The sequence below is a fragment of the Primulina tabacum genome, chromosome 2 (genome assembly GCF_025594145.1).
Source record: "Primulina tabacum isolate GXHZ01 chromosome 2, ASM2559414v2, whole genome shotgun sequence".
Taxonomy (NCBI): Eukaryota; Viridiplantae; Streptophyta; class Magnoliopsida; order Lamiales; family Gesneriaceae; genus Primulina; species Primulina tabacum.
This window is the reverse complement of record NC_134551.1, coordinates 28,259,505-28,278,093: the sequence shown is the minus strand read 5'-3', so window position 1 is coordinate 28,278,093 and position 18,589 is coordinate 28,259,505. Positions and strand designations below refer to the sequence as shown.

The 18,589-nt window shown below is 36.4% G+C and overlaps 1 protein-coding gene across 2 annotated transcripts; it reads right to left on the bottom strand.

Moving 5' to 3' along the window:
• Positions 1-1,112: 1,112 nt before the first annotated feature.
• LOC142531419 (ABC transporter G family member 31-like) lies at positions 1,113-17,928 on the bottom strand. 2 transcript variants are annotated; one of them, XM_075637539.1, is made up of 24 exons: positions 17,567-17,928; positions 17,242-17,362; positions 17,068-17,156; positions 15,885-15,969; positions 15,237-15,399; positions 14,681-14,757; positions 14,458-14,602; positions 13,281-13,582; positions 12,930-13,211; positions 12,303-12,619; positions 12,065-12,225; positions 11,893-11,996; positions 11,656-11,812; positions 6,026-6,088; positions 5,822-5,949; positions 5,409-5,741; positions 5,023-5,313; positions 4,865-4,948; positions 4,549-4,682; positions 4,211-4,438; positions 3,109-3,280; positions 2,546-2,633; positions 2,131-2,297; positions 1,113-1,519 (listed from the first exon to the last, which is right to left on the bottom strand). In XM_075637539.1, the coding sequence occupies exons 1-24, from the start codon at positions 17,899-17,901 to the stop codon at positions 1,253-1,255; spliced, it is 4,293 nt and encodes a 1,430-aa protein (XP_075493654.1). In that variant the 5' UTR covers positions 17,902-17,928; the 3' UTR covers positions 1,113-1,252. The 2 variants fall into 2 exon arrangements, with proteins under 2 accessions (XP_075493654.1, XP_075493647.1); XM_075637532.1 differs by having other exon boundaries at positions 5,822-5,916.
• Between the last annotated feature and the right edge of the window lie 661 nt (positions 17,929-18,589).

The following is an 18,589-nucleotide window of genomic DNA, read 5'->3' as shown; positions in this document are numbered from 1 at the left end:
TCCCAGTTTCGTACCGAGAAGATAAGATGACAGAATTTGAAAATTTGAAAACAGGGTCAGCTAAACATTGAAGAATATGTTGCTCAATTTTCTACCTTGCTACGTTAGACTGAGTAGGCAGGCGGGATGCGCGGTGACACGATCCGAGGACCATTATTTTTCCGCATATTGATTCACGTGTTTTGAGAGGAGTTGCACATTTTTATATGTTGATGATATTACAATTTTTACACGTTTACGCTTTCGTTGATTTTGGATGACGTTAGTTATTTTTAAACTGCGTTATTCTTGTTGGCAAATAAATACGATTATTTTAATTGTATTTTTTTAAATGCGAGCTTAAAAAAAATATATATTTCCGCACTTTTAAAATTGGTAGACGTTTCACTAACAGTTTGCGCACTTGTTGTCGATGCTTTGAACTTCAAATGTCATCCAAGATATTATATATGTGTGTGTGTGTGTGTGTGTGTGTGTGTGAATAAAATATTATAGATCAACATACTCTTAAAGTTGCAATAAGAGCTTAGTGATCTCGGTGTCGAAAATTTTGCGAAATACCAAATTATTCTCAAATAAATCAAGTAAGTTGAAATTTTCAGATAAAAACTTATGTGAATGATATTTTGGTTATAAGTATTGAAATAGAAGGTTGGGTTGAAGTAGATATCAATCCTAGAGATGATCGTTTCGATTCAACTTATTTAAAAATTTGGGAAAATAAATGTTGATGAAATTTTACGGATGGTTATTTTTAAAAATTCAATAGGTTGAAAAGAAAAAAAGAGTTTTGCTCCTTTTGATCCGATTGGAAGTAAGTATGAATGTTTTGAGTTTGACAATCTTATGATGACTTGGATATAAAAATTTTACATGTAATTCATCATTAGTATAATATATAATTAAATTTATTTTTCAAATCTTAGATAACCAAACCATAACGTAAAAAAAAACTAAAATATGGGTTACATATTAATAATTTGAAAGGGAAAAAAAAAAACAAACAAACAAACAGGCCCAACCGACCTCTGAACACTCCTAACATTATTTAGGAGACGATTGCACTTGGTTTGACAATCTTAACAATGTATTGTAAAAGACAAATTGCCGAGTAAAATCCTTATGGTTGGAAATGGTCGAAAGTGTCAATATTGCCAACACTGATCAACAATTTTGGTATTATTATCAGGACAAAAGAGGATGTATTTGTGTAGTTTACAGGGAATGCAGGCTGCTACTTCAAGTAAAAAAATCATCGTTTCTGAAAATTGAGAACTTTGAGAGAGATTGCAAACACCGAAAAGAAGAAAAGGATAAATCCAACGAGCACTACTACTGTAACTCCAAACATCCCTGGACCATAGCCAAACCGTGCTTCAATGAAGTCCTTCACCGAACCTTCGAATCCAGGTCCTATAACCATTGTCTCAACATCACCCAGTTGGGATGTTATTATACCTCGTAAAGTCCAAGCAATCGGACAGACATAATAGAACCATATCCACCATCCAGGAATTTGCTGCATCAAGATAATTCGATTAGAATTAAAGTTGAACATAATACTTGTTTTCTAATAATAATTAAGTTCGAAGTGTTATCTATCAATATGTAATTTCATATTATATCAGAACTTGCATGTTCCCTTTCTTCAGTGTAAAGCACCAAATTTATCTAAAATAGGACTTTTACATTTCCTTGTTTGCTACTCTTTTCATCCAGATGTCGAAAGGGACGGAGAAAGACTTCATGATACAATCGCAGATGAATCTTTGTAATAACTAATGTTACGTCTCATGTAAACTACAAAGAAACTGAAGAAGTCGAGATACAAATTTATTTACCTAAATGCTATTGAACACACACATGGCTACATTGAATATCGAAATTAGTCAATTACTTTATTCACCCTTATTGTTTCGCCTCTCTTGCCCTTGATGTGTCAAAAAGATTATATGCCGTTATAATTTCCGGCAGGCACCCATGCCCGTACCGTTTTTCTTGGCATTTAACATATAATGATAAAAAAAAATGTGTACAACAAGATTATCAAAATACTTTTTAGACCCAATCAACATGGATACAAAAAGTAATTAATTATATAGATAAAATCAGTCATGGAAAAATACTCACAGGTTTTGGAACCAGGAATCCTGAGAGAAGATTCCATAATGAATAAAAGGCCGAGGAAATGACGGAAGCCAAGTTTTGAGTGGGAGTAAGACCAACGACCATCATTCCGTAGAAGGTGAAATATGTGAATGTAAGAAGCATAAACAGGAGATACAGGAAAAATTTGCCTGCCAATAAGTAAGTGACAATTCAACACTGATTGCTTTCTGATAACGAGTTCCAATTACGTAAATAGATAGAGATATTTTTTGTGCTCTAATAAAAACTAAATTAATATGTTGATGTCCCAATAAAAAAATTTATTCCTTTAAAAATCCCACGATGTGATGATGGGAGAAAAAATAAACATAATGAATTCTGCACGGAGGAGAGAAAAATATTGAGAAGAAAGTCAGGAACATCAAACTAACTGTACCAGCTGTCCTCTCAAAGTTGATCAAGAAGTATGTAATGATTCCATATGATATCGTTTGGACCAAAATGTATGGAATTTCCACAAGGCCCTGAAGCGAGATATTAAATTGGTATGTCAACACAATATCATCAAACAAAATTTGAAGATAATTATATCCAGATCCTTGCACCATATCAAGGACAGGCCCTAGAGCCAGAATAATTTGCAGCAATTAGAAATACTGAATTATTTTCTTCATACCTTTGAAGACAATGAAAACACAAAAAATCAGAACCATTCACAAACATGTTGTATAGTTTTTATTGTTTCGATTCAAATTATAGAGCGACTGATAGAGAAAGAGAAGAAAATTCGAATGAAATTGTGGGCGAGAAAAAAGGCCAAGCTACAAAGTCTTGTGAGAGGGGTAAGGGGAGAGTTTAGCTATTGTAATGGTTGAGCACTCATTTTTTGTTACATTTTCTATCAAAAGTTAGATTACATTTTGTTATTTTCTCTTAAAAAATTTCGTGGTCGTAGCAGCCACCTTATTATGCAAATAAATCAGTTAACAGAATACTAACCTGGGCAAATGCATAAGGAAATGGAGAGTACATTCCAGCAGCTTTTTCTCGGTAGAAAACTGTTCTCTCTATGGATACTACTGGTTGTACTGAAGAAGCATTGTTGACCCCAAGAAACAGAACAGAAGAATAAAGCGCTCCCAATACGACAAATAAGTTTTGAGTCGAATCCCTGTACAATCACTTGAAAAATTGTAGTATAGTTCAATTGAGATTCCATGCATGGAAAACAAAAATAATCCTTTAGTAATCTTACAGGTAACAAACGAACATACTTTAAGCATAAATCTTGAACTTTGTTCTAGAGGTCATGTTATTAATTTTGTGAAACCTGAGAGACAATCCTATCCCTCCACCCTCCAGTTTCTTTCAGTTTCAAATTTCAAGAAACTCAAAGATGGCGACGATGAAGAATCACAGCTGCCATAATTTTGTGGATCAATGGAGCTTTATGGCAGGTTAAAAAAGGAGGGCACCACTTAGTTTTCTGCACCTATAAAACCCGAGCTACCACACCACTTCAAAGCTTGGCCTACAAAACCCTATACACTCTCCACGAAACTTGTATCTTATAATTTAGGCAAGGTTAGTCTTGGATAAAACTCTTGGAGCCAAGGAATGGTCAGCTTTTGGAGGTACTTAAGAACCAGATTTTGTTTTAGCTCCTCGAGGCATTCTAGCTACAATCAGTAACTGGACTTACTGTTTTCAGTATTACATTCAGTGTGTTTAAATTGAAATGAGTTTGTTTATCAGTTTAATTACCAAAAGCTTGCAAAAGTTTGGAGCACTAAATCGTTTGGAACCAAGTGGTGAGGATATGTATTCTGATCTAGTAGCTTGAATTCAATTATTGTCGAATATGATGTAAATTTAATTAGGAATTTAAAATTCACCCTTGATCTTTTTGGAGTCACTTGAAGATATCTAGTAGGTTGATTATTGAGCGATGAATAACACAAAACTACAGATATCATATTACTACCTGGAAAAATTAGCGAACATAAAATATAGTAAAATAGTACCGCATATGTAAGATATTAATGCATGGAAAAATTATCATACAGAAAAGATATTAAAAGAGTATCACACGTGAGATTACCTTTTTGAGCCTACATCCCAAAATATAGTGCCAATGATAATTGCGCTTACTGTCGTAAAGACCAATCTCACAACATTGTACATTGGGCTTCGCCAATACACAAGATTTTGCTTCCAAAGGCATATACTAAATTGAGAAATTGCATCTTTAGAATATGTGGAGCTAAATTTCAGGGGCTCTGATTGTTCAGGTGGAATGCTAAATCTCTGAATGGAAGCTTCAACATCCCTAGATCAAATTAGAAGGAAACTATGACTGAAATTTTCTTAATAAGTCCATGACAATAATCAATCACGAAAACCTTTTCATGGGGACTTAATGGCATTGAATAACATTACCTGTACTGCTGGGAATTACAGTAAATCACCGCAAAATCTTTTGTAATCCTTTCTTCGACAAAAGGCGTGCTTATCTCAAGCATCCAAGTCGCAGGATTGTAACCGTTTGGTATTGGGGGAATTCCACTAATCTCCTGGGTAAGAAAAGAAAGTTAAAATAATATAAATTATGAATAAAAAAATTTAAATGTAACCCGTCAAATTCTCTGCACTACTGGATATGACAAAATATTTTGAAAAGTTTTTTTAGCTTCTAAGAAATTTATCGACGTGTTTTAGCCAAATTCAGGCTGTTTTATAATACATAGTGTTTTACCTGAAAATAGTCTATCATGGTTTGTGATTTCTCACCTAGCTTTCCACCATATATCACTCTTCCCCCTCGCTTCATTAAAAGTAGCTGCAATATTTAACAACCATCAGTTAACTAGCATCTAACTAGTGTACTCAAATTTTAGTTCTCAGATATCTAACCTCATCAAAGGTTTCAAATATCTCAATACTCGGCTGATGAATGGTACAAACAACTGTTCTTCCAGTATCAACAGTATTACGTACTGTTCGCATGACAATGGCTGCTGCTCGTGCATCAAGACCAGATGTAGGTTCATCCATAAAAATGATTGACGGATTTGCGACAAGCTCCACTGCAATTGTCAAGCGTTTTCTTTGTTCTGTGGATAAGCCAGTATTCCCTGGCAAGCCTACCAAGGCATGTCTTAAAGAGTCAAGTTCTACTAATTGCATTACCTCTTCAACAAACTCCTGAAAAATGAATTGTTCTTGTGTTCAGGTGTTGAAACAAAAATATTAGCCAAGTGTAATTGAAAAATAATTCATGAAATTCCATAGTATCTCACTCGTCTTTGTTCTTCATTCACTTCCTTTGGAAGCCTAAGAAATGAGGAAAACCAGAGAGATTCATGAACTGTCAACTGAGGAGAATGTATGTCGCTTTGTTCAACATATCCTGATATTCTAGCAAATGTTTTTTGTTCCTTAAGGTAACCAGATATTTTAATCTCTCCCTCTACATACCCACTTGTCTTCCTACCAGCAAGTACATCCATCAATGTGGTCTTCCCTGCCCCACTTGACCCAACTAATGCAGTAAGAACACCAGGTGAGAATACTCCACTGACATTGGATAACAATTGCAACCTTGTTTCTGGCACACCTTGTGAGCTCATTTCCTTGAAATCAGCAGGTATATCATAATATGGTATTGGAAGCATAGAACGTTCATAGGACCAAGTTGCACAAAAACTGGTACCTTGGGCATATCAACAAAGTAATTGACATTATGGAAATTCATGGTTAATGGTTGAAATGGGAGAATCATTCCTTTCTTTGTTTTTGCATCCGTTCCTAAGATCATATCAGATTTTTCAGCTTGACCTGCTATATCAGTTAACAAATGAAGACAACTTTGACCCTTCTTGATTGCAATTGGACAATGGTTTTGTTGACATCATACCGTTGCTCGCTGAATTTACTAGATCATGATCCTGTGAAACAATTGTTTGTGATTTTTTCATAGCTGCAATAGCGATAAAAAAAGGTTAAAAACCGAAGAAGTTTATATCCAATAACACGATGCCAGGATGAAAGCATTTAATTTCACTAATTCGTTGCCTACATGGAAAAAGAAATTCTCCAGTTCAATACCATGTCAAACTTGAAATTATACATGATCTTTATATGCATGGGTTCAAATTCGATAGATATCAATATGCAATCGTTAAAATCAATTCTACACCTTGCACATTGTAAGCATCATTTCTTTTGTATGTAATTTTCAGCTTCTTTTGTAAAGGTATAAATTAATGTTTCAACCATAGCATCTCTTCCTGGAGATTAGACATAGTGCATTGAACATTGTAGGATGAAACTTGAGGATAGATTTTGAACGTATTTGCATTCCAAGAGGTAAGATGATACTTTTCCTGTCACAAACCTGTTGTTCCCACGTGCGGAATTTGAGATAATAAAACCCGAAAATAAAAAATAAACTGGACACCGAGATTTACATGGAAAACCCCTAAAAATTATTAGGGTAAAAACCACGGGCAAGATGAAAAGAATTCCACTATAATATTTTGTGGTGTACAACTCATTCACTGTGTTTCCAAAGAGAGAACACACACTCTCTTAATACAGGAGAACAAACACCTCACAGATATTATAGAACTAATAGGATGAGAGAAAACTCGAAAAAGTGATGATTTCAGAATGAAAGGGGGAGCTCTATTTATAGAGCCCCTTGTCCGTGTGAATACGCGTTAAAAACGCGTATTCATATTTCCTTCTGAAATTTCCGAGAGATTTCCGCTGCATAGACAACCATTAAAATGTGTCTTTCTTTTGAAATTTCATACACCTGCCTCATTAATATCTTTGTCTGCCACATGTCTACTACATTCCTCTGACGACATTTCTCCCACTTGGAGATTTGATTGAGAATCAAACACATCTCTACACATCCTTTCAATCTTGCCATTCCCTGCTGCTTACGTTTCCGCTAGACCACTTGAGTATCTACACCACTCAAACTTATCAATGTTCACTGGCTTGGTCAAAAAATCAGCTATGTTATCTTTGGTATGGATCTTCTGCATATCCACGCTTCCTTCTTCAACCACTTCCCGCACAAAGCGAAATTGAACTCCAATGTGTTTCGTCCTGGAATGAAAGACTGGATTTCTTGCGATGTGCAAGGCACTCTGACTGTCACAAAACAAAGGAACATTATCTTGTTTGTGCCCGATCTCCTCCAATAACCTTTTAATCCATATTGTCGTCTCCTTGCAAGCTTGAGTGGATGTCATGTATTCTGCCTCTGTTGTAGATATTGCCACAACGGTCTGCAGTTTTGAAACCCTGCTTACAGCTCCCCCTGCAAGTGTAAACACATAATCAGTAGTAGATTTCCTCTTATCAGGATCACCTGCATAATCTGAATCGACATGGCCCCTGAGTATAAAATTTGATCCTCCATAACATAATGCAGCATTTGAGGTACCCTTAATGTATCCAAGGATCCTCTTAACAGTGCTCCAATGCTCTCGTCCAGGATTCTCCATATACCGACTAACTGCTCCCACTGCTTGAGCAATGTCCGGTCTTGTACAGATCATGGCGAACATCAAACTTCCCACTTCTGATGCATATGGTACTCGAGACATCTCTATCCTCTCTGCTTCACTGCTAGGACACATCTCCGAGAATAACTTGAAGTTAACAGGAAGAGGGGTCGATATTGGCTTACTATCTTGCATGTTGAAGCGTTGCAAGATTTTCTTCAAATATGTTTTCTAGGAAAGCCAAATCTTTCTGTTACTTCTATCTCGGTGAACTTGCATCCCTAGAATTTTGTTTGCTGGTCCCAAGTCCTTCATATCAAATTCCCTAGCAAACTGTGCCTTCAATACTTGGACCTGATCTTTTTTGGGGCCTGCTACCAACATGTCGTCCACATACAACAGCAAAATGATATAATCATCACCAAACCTCTTGAAATACGTACAAGGGTCTGCACTCAATCTGTTGTATCCAAGGCTCATGATATAGGAATTAAATCTCTTGTACCAACACCTCGGTGCCTGTTTGAGACCGTACATAGATTTGTTCAACCTGCAAACCAAGTTCTCTTTGCCATTTTCTTCAAAACCTTCTGACTGGAGCATATAGATTTCTTCTTCAAGATCTCCATGAAGAAATGTTGTTTTCACATCTAGTTGTTCTAGATGTAGGTCAAACACCGCACACAATGTCAGCACCACTCTGACTGTTGTAAGCCGAACCGCAGGAGAAAATATTTCATTGAAGTCAATGCCTTCTTTCTGAGCATACCCTTTTATGACCAATCTAGCACGATACCGCTCCACTTGGTTATTGCCATCACGCTTGATCTTATAGACCCACCTGTTTCCAATGGCTTTCCTCCCTCGTAGTAGTGTAACAAGATCCCAAGTTTTATTCTTGTCCAATGCCTCCAATTCTTCTTGCATTGCTATCATCCACAAAGATACATCCGAGCTTTGAGTAGCCTCGTGGAAACTCGATGGCTCACCATCCTCTGATAATAAACAATATGCAATATTGCTTTCAGTAACATAATCTGAAAGCCAACCTGGTGTTCTTCTATCTCGAGTTGACTACCTCACATTGGAAACTTCAGACTCAACATGTTCTTGTTCTTCGTGCTCTGGTACTGCTTCACAAGAAACTTTACCTTCGTCCGTCTTATTTTCCACCTGAAAAATAGTAGTTTCTGAATTTTGCGTGCCTTTGTCTCCCTTTACTTTATCTTCCTCGAAGATAACATCTCTGCTGATGACAAGCTTGTGAACAGTAGGATCCCACAAGCGAAACCCCTTTACTCCATCAGCATAACCCAAGAAGATACATTTTCTGGATTTCGAATCCAACTTCGATCTTTCTTGCTAATTGTACAGAACGTACACAGGACTTCCAAATGTATGCAAATGAGAATAATCTGTCGGCTTCCTGGTCTACATCTCCATCGGAGTCTTCAGATCAATCGCCACTGAAGGAGAACGATTGATAATATAACAAGCGGTTTTGACTGCTTCCGCCCAAAATGACTTGTCTAGACCCGCAGTCCTCAACATAGCTCTTGTTCTATCCAACAAGGTCCTGTTCATCCGCTCCGCCATTCCATTCTGTTGAGGTGTGTAAGTCGTCGTGAATTATCTTTTGATGCCTTCATGTTGACAATATGCATCAAATTCGTCACTGGTATATTCTCCTCCATTGTCGGTCCTCAGACAGTTGATTTTCTTTTCAGAATCAAGTTCAACCCGCGCTTTGAAATCTTTGAAGACTTGGAAAACATCTGATTTCTTCTTGATTGGATATACCCAACATCTCCTAGAAAAATCATCAATGAACGAGACAAAGTATCTCGCTCCTCCTAGGGATACAACCGATGCTTGCCAAACATCCGAATTAATCAGCTCCAATATGCTTTTGCTCCTGGCAGTAGAAGTGCCAAACTTTAATCTGTGTTGTTTACTGGTAACACAGTGCTCAAAAAAGGGTAGTGACACTTTTGTAAGTCCCGACAGCAGCTTCGGTTCTGAGAGAATTTTCAACCCTCGTTCTGACATATGCCCGAGCTTTCTATGCCATGACACCTTTAATTCTTCTCCTGAACCAATTGATGCAACAGCTAGTTCTGCCTCTTTGTGTGTTTCTTCCAAAAGTACATACAGATTTGCAGCAACCTTTTTCGCCTTCATAACCACAAGCGCGCCTTTCACAATTTTCATGATCTCATTTGCACCCGATGTCATCCAATTGCCCCAAGGACAAAAGATTCTTCGTAAGTCCTTTCACATGTCGTACCTCCTGTATGGTGCGAATGGTGCCATCAAACATTTTAATTTTGATGGTACCGACCCCAGCGATTTCCATGGCATGATCATTTCCCATTAATACAGATCCTCCTGAGACTGGTTCATAATGATCAAACTATTTTCTCCGAGATGTCATGTGCCACGTCGCTCCTGAATCCGTAATTCATGTGTCACAAAATTTGTGTCTGCCTTCTGGAACTGTTATTGCTTCGCTGAATAATATTTCACCACTGCCTGGAATACTGGCCACATTTCCTTGAGAACTTTTATCGATACTCGTACACTCTTTCTTGAAGTGCCCTTTACCGCCACATTTAAAGCGGTAAATATTTTTCTTCTTACTTCTCGACTTTGATCTACCTCTTCTATAGCTCCCACTGGAGTCACGGTCCATAAATCTTCCTCTTATCATCGGCAAAGCCTCTGCCTGCTTCGATGTTACCAACCTATCTTTCTTATGCTTGCGCCGACTTTCTTCTCCGAGAACCGCAATTAAGACATCGTCGAATCTTAGAAAGCCAATAAGAATATTATTGGTTATGTTGATGATAAGTTGATCATATGAATCTGGTAGACTTTGAAGTAAAAGTTGATCATATGAATCCGCACGTTCATTTTCCCCTATTTTATGCCCCATGAAATTGAGTTAGGCAAATAGAGTATTTAGTGTATTGATATGGTCGGTCATCGATGAGGATTCCGCCATCCGAAGAATATAAAGCCTTCTCTTTAAGAAAATCATGTTGTGTAGCGACTTGACCTCGTACATCTTTGTCAGAGTATCCCAGATAACTTTTGCTGTTTTTATCTCAGAGATACTTGACAATACTTCGTCTGCTATAGCCAAGTGTAAATTGACAACAGCATTATCATTCATCTCTTTCCACTTTACATCGTCCGTAATTTCCACTAGTCTATCCCCAATATCCGCCAAGCAATTCTCATTTCTTAAAACTGCTTGTATCTTTATTTTCCACATCATAAAATTTCTTCCGTTGAACTTTGCTATCTCGTACATGTCCGTCATTATGTCTACAACAATTTTATTATACTGGAAAAAATAATCCCGCCTTAAATAAAAAATCTCAAAAAAATCTTTTCTGATGTGGAAGATCAGTCTAGGGTGCAACCACAGAGCATACTCAGAATTTTAAGAAATTTTAAACCAAGGCTCTGATACCAATTATTGGTCCTACGTGCGGAATTTGAGATAATAAAACCCGAAAATAAAGAATAAACTGGACACCGAGATTTACGTGGAAAACCCCTAAAAATTATTAGGGTAAAAACCACGGCCAAGATGAAAAGAATTTCACTATAATATTTTGAGGTGTACAACTCATTCACTGTGTTTACAAAGAGAACACACACTTAATACAGGAGAACAAACACCTCACAAATATTATAGAACTAATAGGATGAGAGAAAACTCGAAGAAGTGATGATTTCAGGATAAAAGGGAGAGCTCTATTTATAGAGCCCCTTGTCTATATGAATCTGAAATTTCCGAGAAATTTCCACTACATTGACAACCATTAAAACGTGTCTTTCTTTTGAAATTTCATACACCTGTCTCATTAATATCTTTGTCTGCCACATGTCTACTACATTCTTCTGCCGACAAAACCTAGTTTAGTTTACTATCCCCATGATTCTGCTTAGTCTTGTGCTATTTTCAGCAATTGTGCAGACATTAAGTTTATGTCGAATGTTCTTGATAACTTACGTTTGAGAAAGGCGAGCGCCAATGTCACGGTGATGTTGAAAAACAGAGCATACGCTAGTAACACACAAACTCCAAGCCAATACCAATATCGATCACTGGGTAAACTATGAAGCTGGAGAACAGTGTTTCCAAGGGTAAAGTTTCCAGCAGCTGATGTCTGCAAATTACATATCACCAACAGGAAAAAATAATACATCAGTGGATGGAAATTCTCTGCTATAAATCCAGAGAGCATACCTCCATCCATCTCGTGGCAGTAAATTCATTAACAGAAATCGCACGCTGCCCATAGGACAATGGAGACACCCAGAAGGCCCAGACCCACCATGGCTTGATCATTCCTGAAAGAAAAAGTTATCATTCCAAATAATTATTAAGAGCAATCCTTGTGATAAATACCAGCACTCACCTTTTGGTAAAATAAATCCACCTAATAAAAATACTATCAATAAGGCAGCTGATCCAAAAGTATTTGCGATTATCATATCTCTAGCAAGACATGCCATTGTCCGAAAAAGACCCAATGCCATTTGGTGCACTGAGAAGAGTAAAAACATAAAGCGGAAAAACCTGAGACATTTAAGACAGGAGAGTTAATTTATTTAAAAACATGTATTGCGTGAACATAGATAATTTATAGGGGATACCTTCCAGCTCCAGGAGCAAATCCTACTGAATAATAAACAATGCAAGACCATACTACAGCCTCGATCACTGAGTAAGGGACACGAAGAATGAAACTGGAGAGAGACCATGTCCATGCAGGATAGAAAAGATTATCTCGTTGCTTGTAAAATACTGGAAGTCGAAATATCATAAGAGGTAGCTCTGAAAATCCATTAAACATCATATGCACGAGACCGAAAAACAAACATGAAATATACAGGTCACCATTTGTCACATCAACAGGGTGTAGCTTCGTTCGAAGAAACATAGTACAGGTCACAAATCCTACAAATGCAACCTGTAAAATGCATATTAGCTCAAGAACAAATACCCAAGAGCAAGGATTTAGTTTACAACATGAACAATTATGCGCTGATTGATGACATATATTTAATATATGCGTCAGAAAACCTGAACACAATTCCAACAAGCTAGCATCTGTTGTATATTCTTAAGCTTCAACAAGTTACTTTAATTTACCTTATTTCCTTTTTGTGAGCACTAAGAAAATGTAGACGATTCAAATATTGTCAAATACTGTAGCACAATACACAGAGACCCTGAAATGCACATGAAAGTGAAAAATCATTTAAAGGAAGGTAAAGTACCTGGCATGTTCTAAAGATGTACAGAAAACGATGCCTGTTAATGAGAAGCAACTCTCTGGAAAAACATGCTTTGAAGAGCACCCATTTTGACACAGCAAAATTTGTTGTGGGCAGAGCTGAAGAGTGTTTTCTGGTTTTATTGTATGGAACAGAGAGAAAAGATTTTAGGTCCTGAGCATATCTAGAAATCCTAAAATCTTCAGCTAGTTTTGACACTGGAACAAACTCATATGGTTTGGAATTATCACTCCAGTATTGTGCCTGATCCTTTCTTGATGTTACCTAGAAATTCAATGCTTAGATGAGACTCGAATGAATGATAACAAGAACCAGAAACAGCTAACGATTTACCTCTTGAAGAAAATCAGCAATACTCTTACGAGGAGGCAAACGAAAACCCAATGACTCAAAAAACTCAATAACACTGGCCCGAGGTCCTTGATATATAAGATATCCTTCAGATAACAGTATCAGATCATCAAAAAGTTCGAAAGTTTCAGGAGCAGGCTGAAGAAGTGCCATTAAAACTGTTCCTTCCATCACATGAACAAAATTTCTTATACAATTTACAATTTGGTATGTTGTAGAGCTATCTAGCCCAGTTGATATCTCATCCATAAAAAGAGTTTTCCTAGGCCCAACCACCATTTCTCCTGAAAAAGCAAGACATATTAGTGTTTCAATCAAAGCCACATGGAGACCTTAGTAAGAACCATTTAAGTATAGCGTGGATTAACAAAGTTAAAATCAAGAAACATGCAATTAGAAATATAATTAATCAACTGAAACCTATAACAAAAGAATTATATTGTGCGTCAAAAACCAAAAAAAGTCCTGGTGGTTCTTAAAAACTCTTCACAAACTTCCTCATTGATCATCCGCTTACTGATTGACGACTTTTCTTGAGTATATATATTAGTCTTTTTATTGTTAACCCAATCAGATTTCGATTTCACATTAGCAAATGATTATAGATGTGTATACATTTAATTTCAAGTTCTTCCCCACCGTTTCTGACATCCTGCATTCGCACTAGACCTTTTATGAACGATAGAAAACCATGACAATAGACTGGATACCACAAAAAATATCATTCATCGCAAGGTTTGCATCAAGGCGTTTTTGTAATTGTAGAAACCTACAAACTTGTCATGCCTCTAGTCGAGGAACATAGAAACCAACTGCTGAAACTTGCACAGTACTTTTTCTTGCAGCCTTTTTGTTACCAGATATTCTATGCGGAAGATCTTAAAAAGTGAAACATAACGATTTTGTCAATAACTATGAAAGAGCATCTGTTTGAAACCAAAAAGGGTTTTATTTTATTTTTAAAGGTTAGTTGTTCTGGATTTTATATTTACAAGTAAAAATGGAACTTCCCCTTTACGCCAGAATCTTTCAGGAATATCATTTGCTTATATATGAGCCAAGAAAAGCCAAATACTTAATAATAGTGTATGCATGTGCACACATTCATATATTCACATGAAATACACCAAACAACATGCATGAGAGAGTACAGAGAGACCTGTAGTCACTCTCTTTTTCTGTCCCCCTGAAACACCCCGGAGCATATCATTGCCAACTAATGTATCAGAGCATACATCCAGACCGAGAACTTTCAAGATGTAGTCTGTTGAGACACTATGTCTCTTACCACCAACAGAAGATGCCTGAGAAAAAGATTGTTTTCACAGTCATAGGTAATATCCAACATTGATATAAGTTTGAAAATTCGAATCTATTGGCACCTTCATATAAGCATCTATCTCAGGGCGGGGACGTATATTCTTTTCCTTCTCCAACCGAGTAAGATCCTCCATATATCCTGCCACATAATAACCATAAAAATTATGAATTGTGAATGAAATATCCATTTGCTCCCTATTCCGATATACTAAGTAAAATAACGATACTAATCGATATAAAGAATTAACTTAAAATTGAGAAACTCAAAATGCATGGTGTTTTCTTCAGCCATTTTTCATAAATAATACTTTCTTTTTTGGTCTCAAGCAGGAGTAAGAACCATATATCAACTGGAATTCAGTTATCATCTCAAATATCATTCTGAGATCCTTTGTTCGATGGATAATCACATTCAAAAATTACAGTAAAGTGTTTCATCGAAAATAATGTATCACGCCAACTCTTAATTAAAACTTTCTAAAGATGTAACTTTCAAAAAATCTTGAAAAAAATTCTTTGGAAAATTTTAAGTTGGGTTAGTGAATAGGTACAAATTGAAGTTTAGTGATTAAATATTTAAATTATCCCAAAAAACTGGAAGAAAATTACACAACGTACCTGAAAAACCGTCACTTGAGCCTTGGCATCTAGCGGCAAAATCTAGTGTTTCTCTTACAGTTAGCTCCGCGATGTGATTATCAGTCTGGCTTATGTATGCAGATGTCCGTTGGACAAAAAAATCATCAAGCTGATGACCGTTGTATGTGATATCTCCACTTTTCTGAGACCTTAAAAATTTTTTATGAAGACTGATGGATAGAACAAGGACTTCAATAAACAACCAGACAAATTTAACCAAAATTTGTGATTTTTTTTCCTTTGGGAATTCCTTTTTGCTATCACATGCTTATTCATGGCTAGAAAGGACCAAAACAGGACCACAGGTCATGACCATGCTAAAATTGTCAAATGTGTTTCATTGTTGTGACATTCTTGAAAAAACCGATGTCTACACTTGATCTTATTGTACCAACTTGGACCGAAAAAAATCTTATATCTATGATCTCAGTACCTTCTGAAAGTTCATTGTAGCTGGATACTCATTTTTACGTGTACTTAGAAATCTAATAAATAAATATTACTTCATTTGGCTTCATTAGCACGGTACTTGGTGGACGATTTAAGACGGCTGTGTCTGCAGTTTTACACGTGAAAGTTTCATTTTTAGTAGATGTTATGGTGATGCACCAATATCCATATACAGACCTTCAAGCCACTTTCAAGTTTCCCTGCAAGAGCCAGAAGCAACGTCGATTTTCCAGAACCTGGTGGCCCCAAAAGCAGCGTCATCCTAGTGAGAGTCCAACATATGCATGATAAGATTATGGACGTACTAACCCAAAAAAAAAAAAAAACTATTTAATTGTATTTTTAGCATAAAAACATAAGATGTGCTATAACAAACAAATTTCAAGCCTTTAATTTCAAATCCCATGAGCATGAGACATGTGATTTAGTTCCTCATTGTCAAGTCACTTTTTTTTTTCTTGAAGCTAAATATCAAGGTGTGGATTGTCCAAGTCTAGTAGGTAAATCAAGGGTAGCCTTAGAACATGTGCCAATTATGAGTTCAAGTATAGTAGATAAATCAAGGGTAGCCTGAGAACATATGCCAATTGTGAGTTACATTTGTTAGAAATGTAAGCTACGGCTTTTTTAGTTGACATTGTTGAACCAACTGTAAGAAGCCTATTATGTGTTTTTTTTTTCGGCAGAGCCTTAATCATTATATAACCAATGACAATGAAGCTAAGATATTCAAGTTCTTTTTGCTACTAAGTGAGATATTTATACTGACTTGATAGTTTAGTCGTAGGGAATAATTATAAGGAATTTAAATTCTTGTACCGGTAAAAATAACCGTGGCATTCAGCACTCATCTACGTACAGATTTCTTTAGCTAATATTAACGAGCACTCAAAGTATGAAGAATTTTCATATGATCCAACTCCAAGAGTGTTGACAGGATCTAAATTTGCTTGAATCTTCCACCTTTTGGGATGATTTTTCAAATGAGAGTCATAGTTCTGATATGTTAACATGAAATTGAAAGTGATACAACAGTTTCCAAATATATTTTTATTCGAAGGGCATTTAAGTAGATGCTATAACTTTGGCATAGTATAGAGCACTCCTAAATGGATCACAATCACCATGTATTCGTTGTCAATTCTTTACCACCCAAATCTTCAGATCATTTTGCATCCAGGGTCCCATTATACAGTAATCACTTGGTATCTGAATAATCTGGGCATGGTGGTCGGGACTAAGAAACCAATATGAGGATCCAAATGCATCTTATCTTAAATGGTAAATATGCAGCATAGCTGACAGCGGAAATTTACTTATCGCAGGAGAGAACCTGCATGGGACAGTGGCTGGTGCTTACCTTCTTGGTTTTACCACCCCACTGATGTCACTCAGGATGGTTAGAGCATGTCTTTTGGGCGAAAATAACCTCAGTTTGGTTAATATATGCTGAAAAAAACATCCAACATAAAATCTGAGTTAGGAAATTGGAAAAGCGCGAATGGAATAACCGAGCGTGTGTAAAATGCATTACCTCGATCATATCACGCGAATAGTTTACCAAAGTCGGAAGAGCTCTGGAACCGATCTGTACGTTGGCAGTTACGTGAAGGTTCTCAAACCGAACCTCAACTTTGGGAATCTCCAGACCCACTCTATTGATTTACATGAAAAAGGACAGCTCGAGGTGTGAGTTACACATAAACTAACAAATTATATTTTTAATCAAACAAATACCGTACGTAGCAAGTAGTCGTAGAGTTATTTAATTCGTAACGGAAGATTAATTCGAAAGAAAACATGCATAGTTCAGGAAAAATGAATCAGTATCATAATGCATGGATGGACATGGTAATTACCTGTCGAGACGTTCTTTGATTCCGGAAAGGAGTTTGAAGTTGTCCTGCGCGTTGGTGGCGAGCGCTCTCTTAACCACAAGCTCGCGATTGAAACGATTAAGCTTTCTCACGTCGATGGTGTCAGTATACTCCTCGCCGCCACTAGAATCCGACGATGTGCGCCTGAGCAGAGCGAAATTGGCGCGGTTCCGAGACGGAAGCTTCTCGATCGCCGCCCAGCGCAGCTCTTCTTCGTCCTGCGCCACCGAGTCCGCGTTGGACGGGCGCGCGAAGTTCCTTTCCCCGTCAATTTCCACGTCCAACTCGAAGAACTCGCTGCCATTGGAGAAGGCCATAGCCAAATATTCAAAAGAAAATGAGATTTGAAATGGGTCTTGTGATGGGAGTTAGTTGGAGACGTAGCATGATACTTGTTGCACAGACCGCGAACTTTGAAGGAGAAGACGACAAGACTATGATACCCTTCTGCGATAGTATTTCAAATAGCTAATCGACTCTATTTTTATTATAAAGAATATTTTTTTTTTATGTTCACAAATTTTAAACACCAAAAATACTCTCAATTTTTATTTGATAAAAAAAAAATCATATAGACCAATTTTAGTAAATTTATCTTTAACTAATATGTTATCTACTTTCCATAATATTTTGAATGTAAGTTATTTTTATGTTTATCTATCTATATTTTTAAATCTTTAGATAACTTTAACACTCTAAATTTAAAAAAAAAATTAATTTTATTTTATTCAAAAAATATTAGCGCAAAACAAAATATATTTTGAAAACCAAGGAAATGAGCATCGACATTTTCGATCGCTACATACACTATTTTTTAAATATAATATGGTGTTAGGAAATGCTTAAATAACTTTGTGTATTTAGTTTTTAATTAAATTTATATTGTTTTGAGGTTTATTTTAATTTTAATTTTGAGATTATATTGTCTTCAATGAATCTAATTAATTAGAGCATTAATTGACAATATAAGTATTAATTTAAGAGCATTGACTGATAACGTAAATA